This window comes from Cryptomeria japonica, chromosome 6 (assembly GCF_030272615.1).
Source record: "Cryptomeria japonica chromosome 6, Sugi_1.0, whole genome shotgun sequence".
In the NCBI taxonomy this organism is placed as follows: domain Eukaryota; kingdom Viridiplantae; phylum Streptophyta; class Pinopsida; order Cupressales; family Cupressaceae; genus Cryptomeria; species Cryptomeria japonica.
The window spans coordinates 148,200,444-148,216,940 of NC_081410.1; the positions used below are offsets into that span (position 1 = coordinate 148,200,444).

Here is a 16,497-nt window from a genome sequence, read left to right on the forward strand (position 1 = left end):
AAGTGTTGGTAAAGGAAGATGCATTATTTGTTCTTTGCTTCTTGTGTATAATCTCCTCATTTGAAGTCCTCTTTCTTCTTGGCCTTAGTGAACTCTCCACTATACCTTTCCTTCCCCTAGAATTTCCGCTTTCTGGCTTCTCAACATTGTGAGTCACTTCATTCTCATCAGAAGAACAGGAAACCATGCTTCCCATTAAATCATAGGTGAAGGCAATATTCTTCTCCCTCAGTTTGTGAGTTTGTTGATCCACCCACCACTTAGTGGGTTTCATGACTGGCCTCATTAATGTGTCCAGATCTGAAAGCTCAAGTCCAGACCAATCTGTTGCAGGGAGAGGTTTATCTTTCTCTCTTCATAGCATGGTTGGGTGAAATTTCCATCATCCTCTAGCTGATCTGGTATGGAGAAAAGTTCAATTATTTTGATCATACTTACTGATATCCTTGACCGCATTCTCCTCCTTATTCCATACTCATTAATATGGTGATGGGGGTCAAAGTTGGACCTTGATCAGTAGGAGGAGAATGGATACCATTGCATTTCCACATAGGCCTTATTAGCCGCTTGTGCTGATGGACATGATTCTAACATCTTTCCAATGAAAAGGGGAAAAGAAATTCCAATCTTTTTCTTGCCTCTTTGGATTTTATCATGTGTCCAACTGTCTAATGACCTCCAATAGTACCTTTTTATTTGTAAGATATCTTGGAAGTTTGTATGGGCATCCTGTAAATCCTTGGACCCTTAGGTATGTGAATCTGGGGAATTGAATGTACCAAGATCCATACCTGCTTATCAAATCTTTGGCCTCTTGTGTCAATCGTTGATGAGTGCCTCCTTGAAATATCCTGGTGATGTACATTAGGAATGCATCATTGACTCTTTTGAAATGGGATTTCTCCTGTATAAGCAATTGCAGATAGCAATCATATGCTTTGAATTGACCATCATTGTTTCCCACAACGCCTTTGCAAATCAATACCTTATACTTGTAACATCTTGCTAGCATGTAAATGATGTAAGAACTCATGTAAAAAGTCTTTGTGTGCTCCATGTTTCTCAACTGCTCATCAATGCTATCACTGATTATTTTTGCCCGATTTATCATCTTGACACCGAAAGTGACCTCTTCAATGAAGTAGAACATCCAAGGCTCAAATGAGGAGGCTTGAGGACTTCCCATGACTCTATTTAGCAATAGGATGAGGTCTCCATACTCCTCTATGAAATTTGTCCTGAAAAGTTTCTTAGGCATTTTAGTATAATGAGCCCTTGGCTTTGCAACCATTGCTTGTTGATTACTTCAGCACAAAGACAGATTCTGCTTCAAAATTCTGAAGGCTTCCTCCTGTTAATTTTAGGATCAAACTGATAAATATAGATAGCAAAATCAAAGAATCAAATCATTGAACATAAAGAACACCAAAATACCCTGGGAAAACCTCCCTCTTGGAGACGAAAAACCCAACAACTAAATCCAGATCTTTATTAGACAAATCAGAATGAGACTTTACAACTGTACTTCAACACTTGAAGTATTCAGAACAGCAGGGTAAGCACAGTAGCATAACACAATAAGAACTTATCTGGAACACAACTTGCAGATCAAGGAGAATATTCGTTGTCTTTCAAGTTCGCTGACCCTAGAATGAAGTCCCTGTCATTAGGGATGACTTCGCTGTTCTTGACAATATCTTTGTTGTCCTTAAGTATATCTTCGCTGACCTTGGAATGATGTTCGCTGACCTTAGGAGAAGGTTGCTGCTGATAGGAATATAATTTGCTGATCACTGCTGCTGAATGAAGAGTGTATTCGCTAAGTGTGTGTAGATACAATGACTAAGCCTTTGTATATATATGTGACTCAGCCTCCCAATTCACTCTAGGTCGGCCCTTTCAACTTGGCACCAAAACATAGGGTTAAAATTACAAGATACATAAGATAGGGCCTGCCCTATTCACAAGTTACAAGTTACATTCAATATAGGACCACAAGTTACATCACCCAATTAGGGTCAGACCAAATTACAAGTTACATTGACTATTACAGGCCAATTAGTCACCCACAAGTTACATTATGGGTCACGCCCAATTTTCATATTTGCAAGTTACATACACATATCAACATCTTTAATGGTTATAAGTTACATAATGCGTTTGGGTCCAGCCCAATACAAGTAATACTTATATTTGATCCAAACTAGCTATTATTTCAACACTCCCTCTTAGCTAGGGAGGATTCTAGTCAAATAACAAATCATCATGGACCTTTCCATGATATCCATCTTGCATTGCCCACAAAGGATGGATCCAAAAAAACGTTATTATGCACACCTGCAAGAAATGAATACATAAAAATATATAAATACACATCATGAACTTCTTTCATGATATCCATCTTGCATTGCCCGCAGAGAATGGATCCACCTTGCATTGCCCGCAGAGGGTGAGAAGAGGTCTTACACCTCAAGACTTCTTTATTGAGAAGAATAAACTACCACCTTGCTTTCCGCAGAGGGTGGTTCCACCTTGCATTGCCCTCAAAGGGTGGAGGAGGTCTTTCACCTCAACCTTCTCCCAAAGAAGGATCTAATGTCACCTTGCATTGCCCACAGAGGGTGACTCCACCTTGCATTGCCCATAGAGGGTGGAAGATGCAACTTAATGCATCACTAGGACTGAGACTCCCTCTCAGCCAAAGTTGTGTTCTCCACAACTCCAAGTCTCTCTCTGAAGTACACAAACTTCACTCAAGCAAGAGGCTTGGTGAGAACAACTGCAATAGTGTTGACATATTTCAGCTGAATTGCACTTTTCTGAATCATATCACAAATGTAGTGATAATGAGATTCCACATGTTTTGACCTGTCATAAAACCCAGGATTAACAAACATCTTAATACAATTCTGATTGTCACATTTAATGACTGTGGGTTCCCAAGGTTTCCCAAACAACCTAGCAAGAAGCTTTGTGAAGCCACATTGCTTCACACTTGATGCAATGTACTCAGCTTTCGTTGCACTCAATGCAATTGAGGATTGATACCTGCTGGCACAAGAGGTCACGTCTGAACCCAACCTGAAAAAGATTCCTAAAGTGTCCTTCCTGTCAGTAATACATTCTTCCCAATCAGAATCAAAGTAGTCTTCCAAGGAAATGACAGTGTTGATTGGATATTTCAGCCCATAGCCAACTATTTCTCACAAATTTCTCAGGATATCCTTGGTTGCAACAAGATGAACAAGCTTAGGTTTGTTCATGAACTGCCTGAGGGGCACTCACTGCATAACAAATATTATGTCTAGTGTTAACTAGATGCATTGAGGATTCAATCAACTACCTGTACTCCGATGGATAAGATCTTTGCCATACTTCTAGTCCTAGACAGTAATGCATTAGGCCTAGATCCTTCATTCCAAATTCTGTGGCTAATTCTTTCTTACATCTAATGATGAGACTATCTCCAACAGTTAGAAATAAATCATCCACATATATATAAGAAACAAAATTAGCAGTTCACTATTGAATACTTTTAAAGTAAAGGTTAGAATTAACATCATTCTTGCAAGATCCTAAACTAATCAAATACTTGTCAATCTTCTCATACCAAGCTCAAGAAACTTGTTTGAGGCCGTAAAGAGTTTTTCTTTAATTTGCACACATGAGATTCTCTATCTTGATTCTCATAACCTTCTAGTTATTCAATATAGACAACATTAAGAAACAGTCTTTATATCTAACTTCCAGCCTGCAACATTAGCTATAATGGTTCTAATATTAGTATATCTAGCAAATGTTTCCTTCTAACTATGAGCTACACATCTAGCTTCATATTTTCTCAAAAAACTTCCATATGGAACTCCCTCTTGATTCTTAATGTAAAATTGTGGTAACCAAGTCTCATGAAGATTGCATAATATAAGAATCAATCAAGGAAGGCAGCCAACATAAGTTACCATAAATCAAATATGAGAAATGTCAATCTATTCCTTACGAAATGGACCCATAGCACAATCATTATGATCATGGCATACCTTCAAGTGAAGAAACCAAGCTCCCTCTTAAGCTTGAAGGCATGGTAATTAAAGAATATCTTGAAGAGAAGCATCAACATGATTAAATATCCCAATAGAATGAATTAACGTGTAAAATAACTTATCTCTTTATTGACTAGACTTCCACCATTGACAACATATGCCAAGATTGCTCAAAAGGATATTGCCAGTCTATGATCAACTTCAATCATAGTGTAAAGCTACACAACATTCTTTAAATGTAAAATTGTTTTCCATAGTTGAATAACAGAGAGTTAGTTGTGCCTGATCATATCAAAAAACTAAGGCAAGCGTATGACTTCTAGAAAACCTTAACATTTTACAAAAATTCATAAGCAAGGTATATAAGCCAAATTGTCTTTCCAGCCAATGCGAAAAATCAGATATAAGTATCAACCACTCAAAATGATACACATTGTAGTTGAGCACAATCGTATGATCAAAAGACAACTTCAATAAGTTAGATATCTCATTCATCTTAGGTTTCATCATCAAGAGAATACTTACTTCAAAAATGTAATAGGTGGTATGCTCAATTGAAGAGATAATATCACAATGAATATTATGTGAGGATAGTGAAAGCCATGACAGAAAATGCATTAGAGCTAAAGGCAATCCTCTACACAAGAAGAGTAGAGCAAGGTTATAATAAATGTATAACAAGGAACATGAGAGCCTTTTATGAAGAGCTTAAGAGAACCAAGTGTTACACAGTCCCAGTCCTCCATGCCAACCTTATTATAGAACAAAGACTACAGTCCGTATGATGTTAGGAAACACACCAGCAAGACTATTAAGCATTTCAAGATTTAGGTAGAATATGATGCATCTGAACTATGTAGCAAGTATCATCAGAAGAAGATAGGAAGGACATCATTGGGCATAGATACTAAATAGGATGACTAAAACATCTTACCTTTATATGCCTACCAATGATTAGAGGACACTATATGTTTTCAACTAAGGTTCCATGTTTCTGAATCTCCTATAATTTTATTCAGCTTTCAATCTTCCTATTTGAGCTTCTTGTTATATCCATCATAATACTCCTAGTTTTATATCTGAATACGCATGCTGAAATCTTAAGTACCAAGGATGAATTTAGATCAATGCATCAATTCGGATCATTACATATTCATAGCAAACCACATCAAATAGGTTAAGAGATAAACATACTCAAAATAGAGAGTAGGGCATAACCAAATACTAACTTCAATAATTCAAACTGGATTAGAACAAATTCTTAACACAAGAACAAAGCTCAAACTAGGGTGATTGTTACAAACCCTGGGAAGATAGTTATGCAATCCTTAAAGAAATAAAAGGAATACTAAGATCTGAAAAACAAATGCACAAACTGACATATGAAAGCACCCTCAGATGAAGTAGTTAACAAGCAAGAGAAAGACACCAATAACAATAAGGCAATCAGATGCAAATCTCCAAACCAAGTGGACCCTACAATTGAGAATAGAGGAATGAGAACACCTGAAGTCTTATTCTTGCTATCGTCCCATCAATGCCTTCAATTTGTCAAGTAGATATTCTTGTTGAACATTTTGATTTACCGTAGACTTCTTCAGCCCTAATCTGCACAAGAAGTACAGGATCTTCCTTCAAGCTGTTAGGCCTTATAGAAGAAACTTGGCTCTAATACCATGTTAATTTTAGGATCAGACTAATAAATATAGATAGCAAAATCAGAGAATCAAATCATTGAACACAAAGAACACCAAAATACCCTGGGAAAACCTCCCTCTTGGAGATGAAAAACCCAACAACTAAATCCAATTCTTTATTAGACAAATCAGTATGAGACTTTACAACTGTACTTCAACACTTGAAGTATTCAGAACAGCAGAGTAAGCACAGTAGCATAACACAATAAGAACTTATCTAGAACACAACTTGCAGATCAAGGAGAATATTCGTTGTCTTTCAAGTTCGCTGACCCTAGAATGAAGTCCCTGTCATTAGGGATGACTTCGTTGTTCTTGACAGTATCTTCGTTGTCCTTAAGTATATCTTCGCTGACCTTGGAATGATGTTCGCTGACCTTGGAATGATGTTCACTGACCTTAGGAAAAGGTTGCTGCTGATAGGAATATAATTCACTGATCACTGCTGCTGAATGAAGAGTGTATTCGCTAAGTGTGTGTAGATACAATTACTAAGCCTTTGTATATATATGTGACTCAGCCTCCCAATTCACTCTAGGTCGGTCCTTTAAACTTGGCACCAAAACATAGGGTTAAAATTACAAGATACATAAGATAGGGCTTGCCCTATTCACAAGTTACAAGTTACATTCAATATAGGACCACAAGTTACATTGCCCAATTAGGGTCAGACCAAACTACAAGTTACATTGACTATTATAGGGCCGGCCCTATAGCAATTACAAGTTAAATTTAATTTTGCACATTAATGTGACCAAGGCCGATAGTCCAATGAGTCACCCACAAGTTACATTATGGGTCACGCCCGATTTTTATATTTGCAAGTTACATACACATATCAACATCTTTAATGGTTATAAGATGCATAATGCGTTTGGGTCAAGCCCAATACAAGTAATACTTATATTTGATCCGAACTAGCTATTATTTCAACACCTCCTTGGTCTTGTTGTATATGGTGGAATGGTAATCTAGAATGCCGAATGCTTCTTTGATGGCCATCTCTCCAAGGTAGGCCAGCACTCTGCCATCAAGTGCCACAACTTGTCTCTCCTGGATGTTGTAATGTTTGGCACATTCTACTATCAACTTGTTACACTGCATAGCTGGGGGAAATCCAACTACTTGAACAATTCCATTTCTCATCATTTTGCGTGCCAATGGTGAAGAAAAGCAATCATCAAGCCCATACATTCTTTTCTTAAAGTCATCAAGGTCCACATGGCCAAGGTCGGTATCTCCGACTTTCTTCCACTTTATCACAATCTTGGACTCCAATCGTGGTCCCTTGTTATTGAACTTCATCTGCACCTTTCTGGAAATACATCCTTGAGTTGACATCTACCACCTAAAAACATGGAAAAAGTTAGAAAAAGAATAAGGGGTTTGATGCTTGCTTGAAGGAATTTTGAAGGATAAATCTGATTTAACTTATGAAATTCTAGAAATTGCAACTAAAAATCAGACTTAGTGAAATTTGGAAACTTGAAATTAAGTCTGATTATGAAACTTTTATGCCTCCAAAACTGCATAAAGCGTAAAAAGCAATATGATCTTTGGAAAAATTCGAAGAATCTGAAATGAAAGTTCTCGTGCAAGTCTGGAAAATTAAAAATTCAGACTAAAAGAAATTGAAATTCTGAAAATCTGCCTTCGATCCTTTGTAAACCTGAGAATTTTGATGAAATTTCTTTAAATTACTTTAAGACATTGCTTTCAACTTCGTCTCCAAATGTAGAAATTAGCCTGAGTTCTTCTAAGGATTGCCTTGCACCTGCAATTTACTTCGAAATTTGCCTTGAAGTTTGAAAGAGATTATTTCCTAAGCTTCAACTTTCAACCATGAGAAGCAACTTGTGAGTGAATGAAGTGCTAATGCTCATGTTTATAGAGAGGTTGAACCTTTGCTTTGTTTTATTTTTTTTGTTTTTGTATTTTATTGGAAACGAATCCGGTCTTGTTTTGAACACCAAATCGAACCTTCCCTCTCTTTTTGCTTTCATGACCTCAATGGCGATCTCTTGCTTTCTTCTAGAAGCTTCCTTTTACTGCCAACTTTATCCTGACTTTGAACTTTTTTCAATTCAATCCATCAACACATAGCCAAATTTTCCTCATCCTCATCTTGGGCGGACTTGCTTCTGGCTTGAGGAATTTCCTTGAATGCTAGGGTGGACTTGCTACTTGTTTTTGGATTCTCCATGATGCTAGGGGCGGACTTGGTGTGCAAACAAGGAATTCCTTCATTCCTAGGTGGACTTCATGTGCAATCAAGGGATTTTCCATCATTCCTCGATGAACTTCACATGCAATCAAGGAATTTCCCATCATTCCTAGGTGGACTTCATGTGCAATCAAGGAATTTTCACCTCAGGAGGGTGGACTTTGCATGGAAACAGGAATTTCCTCATGTTGCAAGTCGAACTTCACTTGGAAACAGGAATTTCTTCCATGTCTAGGGCGGATTTTGCTTGGAGTCGGGAATTTCCTCATGTTGTAAGGCGAACTTCACTTGGAAACAGGAATTTCTTCAATGTCCAAGGCGGACTTTGCCTGGAATCAGGAATTTCTTCCATGTCCAGGGCGAGCTTTGCCAGGAACTGAGGATTCTTGGTCGACACTCCATACTTAGCCATTTTTCTTGTCATTTTCCATTAAAATTCCTGGCAATGAACTCTCTTGGCCTGACACTTCTTTTGACTCAAAAAATACCCATGATCCCAAAAAAAGCAAAAAGCAACTTTCTATTTTAGAAAAAGAAGAAGAAAAAAGCAAGTTACCAGATTGGCCCCAAAATGCCAAAAAATAAAAATTTCCGAAAAAGCAAAAAAGTGGAAAAAGCAATTTTCCTAAAAATAGGAAGTTGTCAGTGTTAAATTTATGGATCAAAATTAACATCTATCTTGTTCTATGTATTACTGATTAAAATATAAATCTGACTATCTTCTTTTGCATGGCAGGTGAGAGGAGCATTTATTATATTTCTATATATCCTATCTCACGAATGCCACTCAATATAAGTATGTAACAAATGAGGCACGGTCAAGCAATGCCTTGATCGGTCATGACCGATGAAGACATCACTTGATCGTGGCTCTTTGTTTATACTAAACAATTGTTTGTTCCACGTTAATGATATATATTATTAAATGTTAAAGGCCTTAAGGCCAATTTAACATTTAATTTTATCTGACTGAAGCTATAAATCATCAACACTCCCTCTTAGCTAGGGAGGATAAAAGGTATTGGGAGCAATATTTATAAATCGTATGATGCTTATCTTGGGACCATAGTTTCAAGATGTGAATTGCCTCTATCGGCGATTCTATTCACAAACTCTTGAGTGGATTGCCTCTGTCGGCGATTCTATCCATAAGCTCTTGTGTGGATTGCCTCAGTCGGCGATTCTATCCACAAGCTCTTGTGTGGATTGCCTCAGTCGGCGATTCTATCCATGAGCTCTTGTGTGGATTGCCTCAATCGGCGATTCTATCCATGAGCTCTCACGTGGATTGCCTCAGTCGGCGATTCTATCCATGAGCTCTTACGTGGATTGCCTCAGTTGGCAATTCTATCCATGAGCTCTCACGTGGATTGCCTCAGTCGGCGATTCTATCCACAAGCTCTTACGTGGATTGCCTTAGTCGATGATTCTATCCACAATCTTGAGTTATTGTAAGATCGTCACCTTCCAATAATCTCAAAAATACAAGTGGAAATAATTTGGAAGTCGTCACTTCCTTATGATTTACACAAGGCCCATAAAATAATTATTAGTATTAATAATAATAATCAATATTTACAATTTTTACCTCAAAAGTGCTCAATCTTTATTAGTAAGCTCCCTCTCAATCACAAGGTATCTTGAGTTTCTTCTAGAGAACATATTTTTTTGAACATGCGTCTGAATTTCTGACTTCAGCAAGGGACGCTTGCAGTTTAAGTTTGAGACACCTTCAAGTCTGTCTTCGAATCTGATTCCATTCGTCATTTTAATATACAAACTTTCAAGGAGATATCAATCTGATCTTAATCGGATCTTCCTTCAGGCGGTTAGGCTTTATAGAAGGAAACCTGGCTCTGATACCATGTTAAATTTATGGATCAGAATTAACATCTATCTTGTTCTATGTATTACTGATTAAAATATAAATCTGACTATCTTCTTTTTCATGGTAGGTGAGAGGAGCATTTATTATATTTCTATATATCCTATCTCACGAATGCCACTCAATATAAGTATGTAACAAATGAGGCACGGTCAAGCAATGCCTTGATCGGTCATGACCGATCAAGACATTACTTGATCGTGGCTCTTTGTTTATACTAAACAATTGTTTGTTCCACGTTAATGATATATATAATTAAATGTTGAAGACCTTAAGGTCAATTTAACATTTAATTTTATCCGACTGAAGCTATAAATCATCAACAGTCAGGATCCTGGAAAATTGCGGTTTTACTCCTTCGACCTGTCTAAGCACATCCGAAGCATCAAAACGCTCTTTTGATCATTCTTTCTCCTTATTAATTTGATGACTCCTCCAAATTTCAAAAAACTTGACTCGTTTGCAAAGGCGAGAGAGTCAAGACAAAACCCAAAATGCCAAAACACTACCCTAAAAAGTGAAAACAAGGGAGCCCCCATTTGCAATGGGGCGATGTGTGATTATGTCACAACATTGTCCTCAATGTTTACTGTGCATGATTGGTCTGAAGCATTTTTAGGCATCTGGCCATTGTAAGACACTCTAAAACATTCCTTCAATGATTTTTTTATTTTGATAATTAGAGTTGTTGAAGGGTGCTCTCGCAGTATATATGGTATCTTGGTTTGTATGGGGTATGTGGCTGATTTTATTGATAAGCCACAGTTTATTTACTAATTTAGTTTATGACAGTTTGCTTTGTGAGCTTTAGTTCTAGCAATCTACTTTCTAGACTAGGTTTTTTCAAAGATTTTGGTGTCACACCTTGAGAGCCTCAAAAATTTGGTTATATTTTTCCTTCCTTACAAACATGATTTGCTCTTTTATCTTAGAAAGAAAAGAAAGCAAAAACCGACCACATGAGCAAATTGCCTTTTCTTACTGAACTTTTCTAGTATATATGTTATAACTTATAAGTGTGCATCATGGATGTACCTCAGAACGCAAGGTATGAAAATAACCATTCACAGCATGTTTGGAAGCTGCATAGACAGCCTGACCAGGTGCAGGCGTCTTGCCAGCAGCACTACTCATCTGCAAGATGATGTTGAAATAAGATTAAGAAACCATAACATTTGATGGCAAAAGCATGATGTCTAGGAATTAGTAAAATAGTTTGCACATCTCATTGCATTACTCTATCTGCAACAGATTCAAAGAAATCAAATCTCCAGAAATACCACAACAAAATGGCCTCTACCCCTCTTTAGCATGAAAGGGGCAAGCTGTCGTGTTAGTGTTATGGTTCCCAGCACATTGACATCAAAGGTAGCCTGGAAAAATGAACAATATAGTTATTATAACGAACTTATACACCTACTAATATATTAATACAGGTTTGTGTAGAGAAGATATGATTTAGCAAGAATTTCAATAAACCTTAAGAGATTCTTCTGATGTCTCTAAGATTGAAGTTTTCTGCAACCATAAAGATCAGGAAACATATACATCAAAAGAAGAGTATATACCTTGTCAAGAATAAATAAAATATTTTCTTTTCAGAGTGTTTATGGATATATCTGTTTACTTGTAGATTTTTCAATTGTTTATCATCAAACAATTTGAGTTCATATAATTTTTGTTTAAAATACATGCAAACAATTGATAAGCATAAGCACAACAACAAAACATGTGAAGAATGTGTCTCTTCTTCAAAATTTAAGAATAAATCATATAGTGACTATATATAGTCTAGATTGAAGACATTAAATTTTCATGTCCAGAATAATAGGATAGTTTCTGGGTGTAAGTTTAGCATCAACGTTTCAGGTCACACTCCATGATCCATCATTGGGATAGTAAGAGCTAGAGGAGTAGATAGGATAGTGTCTGGATTCTAGACCTCTAGCTCTCTACTATCCTGATGATGGACCACAAAACATGACCCGAAACATTGGTACTAAAAAAATCCTACACGGTATAGATTCTTGGAGTACTGGAATTGGATTTAATTTCACAGTTTCACTGAAGAGTCTTCTACATACAGGGCGTTCATGGGCTGCATTATGGACCATATAGTAAACACCAGAACCACCGAAAAAAGATTCTGCTCTCTGAACAGCTTGCTCAATTGCATATTCACCCGCTGCCAGGTCCATGGGTAGTATCATCACTCCATTGGGTGCATTTTTCCCTGCAAATGAATTTTGAAGGAAAAAAGGAGTTTTAACATCTGCATAGACCCAACTTCACAGGTCTGTGTTGCCCATTCCCATGATAAATCTGGAACAGTCCTAACAACAGGTAAAGTTATGTCAATGCCACAGAAGTTTGCCAAGTTTTGATTGTATTATTTTAGTCAATTTACCAGATAGTCCTGCTTTTACACGCTCTAATTCTGCTTCCCGCCGTGCTGATAGAATAAGCTTGGCTCCCAAACGAGCAAACTCCTTTGCAAGAGCCTCTCCTAATATATCCATAAGAGCAAAGTGTTTGTTGAGATATTCGATCCAACTTACAATTACTTGAATGGAAGGATCTATAAAACAATCTCAATAAGAATTTATATGCATATATTACATTTTCTTCCTCAACATAGTTCACAAGTAAAGCGATTCTCTATATTATAACTGCCTTATGACAGTCTTTTTAAGTGTTAACATCATCAATACATCGCATATATGAATGGGTTAATTAGTTTATTTATTTATCACCTACTAAAACCAACTGGATATGTCAGATCTGATGATTTAATTCTTGTTCAGTCGTACAACATAAGTAATGTCTAAGATCAATGGTTTTAGTAAAAAGATTCCCTAGCATACATCATAGCATATCCTCATGCCTATAGTAGCTTTGAGATATTATTTGTTACCAAAGGAAGTATGTATTTGTATTTCTCTCTGATATTGTTGTAGCATATCTGCATCCACAGGCACAGACTACACACTAACATTATCAGTTGGGCAACACCACAGCTAAGGTACGGATTGCAATTGCAAATCCAAATTGGTTAATGGTCATAAGACTTTACTAGGGAAGAATCCACTGCAACGACTTTACTACAGGAGAATTGACTGTTATGCACCAGATCTGTAACATGAAAAGCTAGCAAAAAGTCGAAGCACCTGCACACCTATCATGTTGATTGTAAAACCAAATTTAGTGTAGTACATCTACAACATGCAAATCTACAAAATTAAAATAAGTTGGATAACCTGCACACAAAACATCTGGATTGCACCGGCAAATCCAATTGAATAATGTTGAAGAGAGTTCTCTAAGAGAGAACCCAATATAACATGCATCCATACCCAAGATGCGCAGCTAAACTAGAATTTAACAAGTCGGTGTCTGTGGACACCTAAGATTATAACCAACACAACAACACAAAAAAAAAACACTACAGTTGGCAACCTCAAATTCAATGATTTAATATTAAACATAGATTTAAAATACCTAATGATGGAGGAAATTCCCAATCTATAACAAGAGGAGTATACAAAAATTAACCATTTTTCAACTATTAAGTGGTACTCTTCGCATAAGCAGCCCCTTTCACAAAGCAAAGTGGAGCACTTATAAGAACCTCAGACTGCAACTCCCCAATTTAATATTGTACAAATGAGCTTTCAAACACAATAGCTGATTATATTACATAAATTAATATCTTAGGTTTAAGAACAAACTTTATAGTATGGACAGCAGTTTTTATATTAAATATTTCTTCTTATGACTTGATTCTAAGTAGCATACCTCCTAACTCTAAAATGTAAGATATAACACAAGAAACAAAGGGAGGGTAAATTGCTCAATGGATTACCAATTCCTTGGCTGGCTCCTGTGATCCACACGACCTACACATAATAAAGAAGAAACGTACTGTCAATTTTCAAAATTCCATGCACAACTAAGAATGCAATCTATGAGGATTCTATAAAATTAATTACAAAAACCATTAATTGTTCAATAAGTTATAGTGTAATGGCAATGAGAGACACTTGTAAGTGCAAGACCCAAGTTCAAAGTCCCTTCGTGGCATTAAGGTGATCCATCACTCTATCAGATATGTAGGAAGGTTATGACATAATGATTATGAGATACAAAGCATGTCTGGGAGGTACAGAAGGCAACCCATACCATCAGCTAAGATTTGCCAAGCAAAGTGATGCATAACATTTCTCAAGATTTATCAGGCAAAGAAAAATAAATGACATGTAATAAATATTATAGTTACTTGTAAGTTGTAATAGATTTAAGGCAATGTCTTTTAAGTGTCATTAAACATTAATCATCTATACAGAATTCAAAACACCAGAAGAAGCGTCTTACAAATTAAAATAAAATGAAAATGAAAAAAATATATATAGAAACTTAACTTTCTCTAGTCAAAGATAAATATGAAGCAACTGTCACAGGCACTGCAAACCAACAAGAAATGGAATACATATAGGAAATTAATGAAAAGGCATCCCTATAATCCAAAAAACCATTTTATAACTAATACAAAATATTTGGCAAAGAGCGAAAAAAAATCATGAATCCTTTTCTCTTGGAGTAAAGATTGCATTACAACTAAGTTAAATAACAACCATTGATTACATCTAATCTCAAGAGCGTATATAACCATTCATTAAATCTAATATAGAGGATAAATGCTTGCCTAAAGACCGCCCTATCTAACGTGGACAGCACATCTCCACACAAGATCTTGCAAAGCAATCAAACCTCCTCCTATAGTCAGTTTGGGCTAAGTTGACCATAAATGACTACTACCCCATTAATGTCACCCAGAGTATGCAACGGGCCCAACCAATAAATGCCTCCGTGAGGAACGATGTGGGTTCTATATGAGCCAAACATATCACCATGGGACATCCGGGCCCCTTGACTTTGACAGGAAATTTCACTTATAGAACAATTTTTTTACAGTAAAGTCACTACATTTGCAGAAATATTACAAATTGAACAGCCGAGAGCTCTAAATTATCAGTACCTCATCTTCAATTTCGTGCTGTTTGGCCGGTCCTTTCCCAAGTAGAGTAAAGTCAGCTGAGAACATTAAAAATCAGAAGTCATTTAGTATTGAATTGAACCCTTGACCTCATATGAATTGCAGAAAAGAAAACAAATGAAAAGGTGAATATGCTGAAAAGAATTTTTGTGTGAAATTGTTACCGTCGGCAACTGCAAAACGGAAAATCCACCAGGCGATGGCACAGATTACCAAAATAAAGACAATAAGTCCGAACATATTGGCGTCCTTACAGCAGATCTTTCAAGGTATGGTGTAAATGAATTTGAAAAACTAAATTGATATGGACGATAGATCAAATGAATGAGAGGAAATGAAACAGTAGTAAATAGGGGAAGAGTATCATAAGTTGAGCACCCTAACTTCGCGCTTCTCAAAATCTTACGTGGAAATTTCAAATCACTCCCAATTTTTTACAGCAGCGTACTTGGCAAGTCCCCTGCTTATAACTAAGTTTTCATCACCACGTCATCAAGTATGGTGCCACATCAGCATGTTTTTGGTCAAGGTGTATAAAACAACCCAAAAAAAAAAGTGAGACCAATAGGTGTGCAAAAGAGGCCCCAATAGTTGTGCAACTGATATGGCATCACCTGATTGGTTACTTTTTACAATATTAGTACATTTCCTAATAACTATTGGTACATTTCCTAACAAAAATTGATATTTTATGTTTCAAACAATAGGTTTTATTTGTTCAATTTTTGGAACAAAAAGTATCAACAACCCTCACAACAATTAGTACATGCTCAACTAGTGGTGCTCTTCCCCTAGTCGACAACGTTCAGATTCTCTTTGAATTTTATGATAAGGGAACAATAGTTTGCAGCATAGAAATACGCAGTTTTTATTTTAAGCTATTATTTTATTATAATTGTTTTTTGGGGAGCGCGGAGGCGTGGGGGATCCTTTTTTAGTAGTGTATATATTATTGAAAATCAATCATATTTATTCAAATTATTATATTATTTTATTCTACAATAAGGGTTATTTTTTGATTTTGTATCTAGATATATTATTTTATGTATTGTTAACATATTTAAGGGAAATCCTTATAATTTATGTCATTTTTATCGACCAAATAAAAAAAAATTGTTATGCTTTAGGAATGTTCCATAAATTAGTCTTCCATTGTCCAATCCAAAGTGGAGAAAAAGAAACTAAATAAAGAAGATCATTACACTACAAGCAAGCAATTCAAAGATTGAAGCAAATAAGGCAGCACACACACACTCTCTTAAATTGTTTGGTTATGATTTGCCTAAATTGATTTGCAAGGGGTTTAGGATAAATGGTTATGATTTAGTTTCTCTAATGGATCATAGGTTTACCATCTTAGGATAAATGAATACCATTCGTATTGCCATTATAGTTATGAGTAGAAACGTAAGGGCGCAAGTTTTATAAGGACAATCCAAAAGGACAAATATTTTGCTAGGTATTATTTTAATTATTTTAATTATGTTTTTTATTATAAGGCAGCCAAATCGGGGGCTGACCTGACAGAAACAGAAAAAAGCATTACCAGCACACGCACCACAGACATGCAACAGTCAGCCAATCCCTACTCTAGTAAT

At 36.3% G+C, this 16,497-nt stretch overlaps 1 protein-coding gene across 5 annotated transcripts in view; it reads right to left on the reverse strand.

Annotated features, from left to right (window-relative positions):
• The window catches only part of LOC131064993 (uncharacterized), a 174,023-nt gene extending 158,635 nt beyond the window's left edge, over positions 1 to 15,388 (reverse strand). For 2 of the 5 annotated variants that reach the window (XR_009111360.2, XM_057999349.2), the window contains exons 1-8: positions 13,104 to 13,208; positions 12,920 to 13,021; positions 12,761 to 12,827; positions 12,254 to 12,352; positions 11,931 to 12,079; positions 11,326 to 11,364; positions 11,127 to 11,219; positions 10,882 to 10,980 (exon numbers count right to left, since the gene is read on the reverse strand). Coding sequence is in view for 4 of the 5 variants with exons in the window: in XM_057999349.2 (XP_057855332.2) it covers positions 10,882 to 10,980; positions 11,127 to 11,219; positions 11,326 to 11,364; positions 11,931 to 12,079; positions 12,254 to 12,352; positions 12,761 to 12,827; positions 12,920 to 13,021; positions 13,104 to 13,193 (738 nt within the window). In the remaining variant the exon portion in view is untranslated. Of the gene's footprint in view, positions 1 to 10,881; positions 10,981 to 11,126; positions 11,220 to 11,325; positions 11,365 to 11,930; positions 12,080 to 12,253; positions 12,353 to 12,760; positions 12,828 to 12,919; positions 13,022 to 13,103; positions 13,252 to 13,708; positions 13,743 to 14,025; positions 14,125 to 14,881; positions 14,938 to 15,063 lie in introns of those variants that run through there. The other 3 variants (XM_057999350.2, XM_057999353.2, XM_057999351.2) reach the window with 3 other exon arrangements.
• Between the last annotated feature and the right edge of the window lie 1,109 nt (positions 15,389 to 16,497).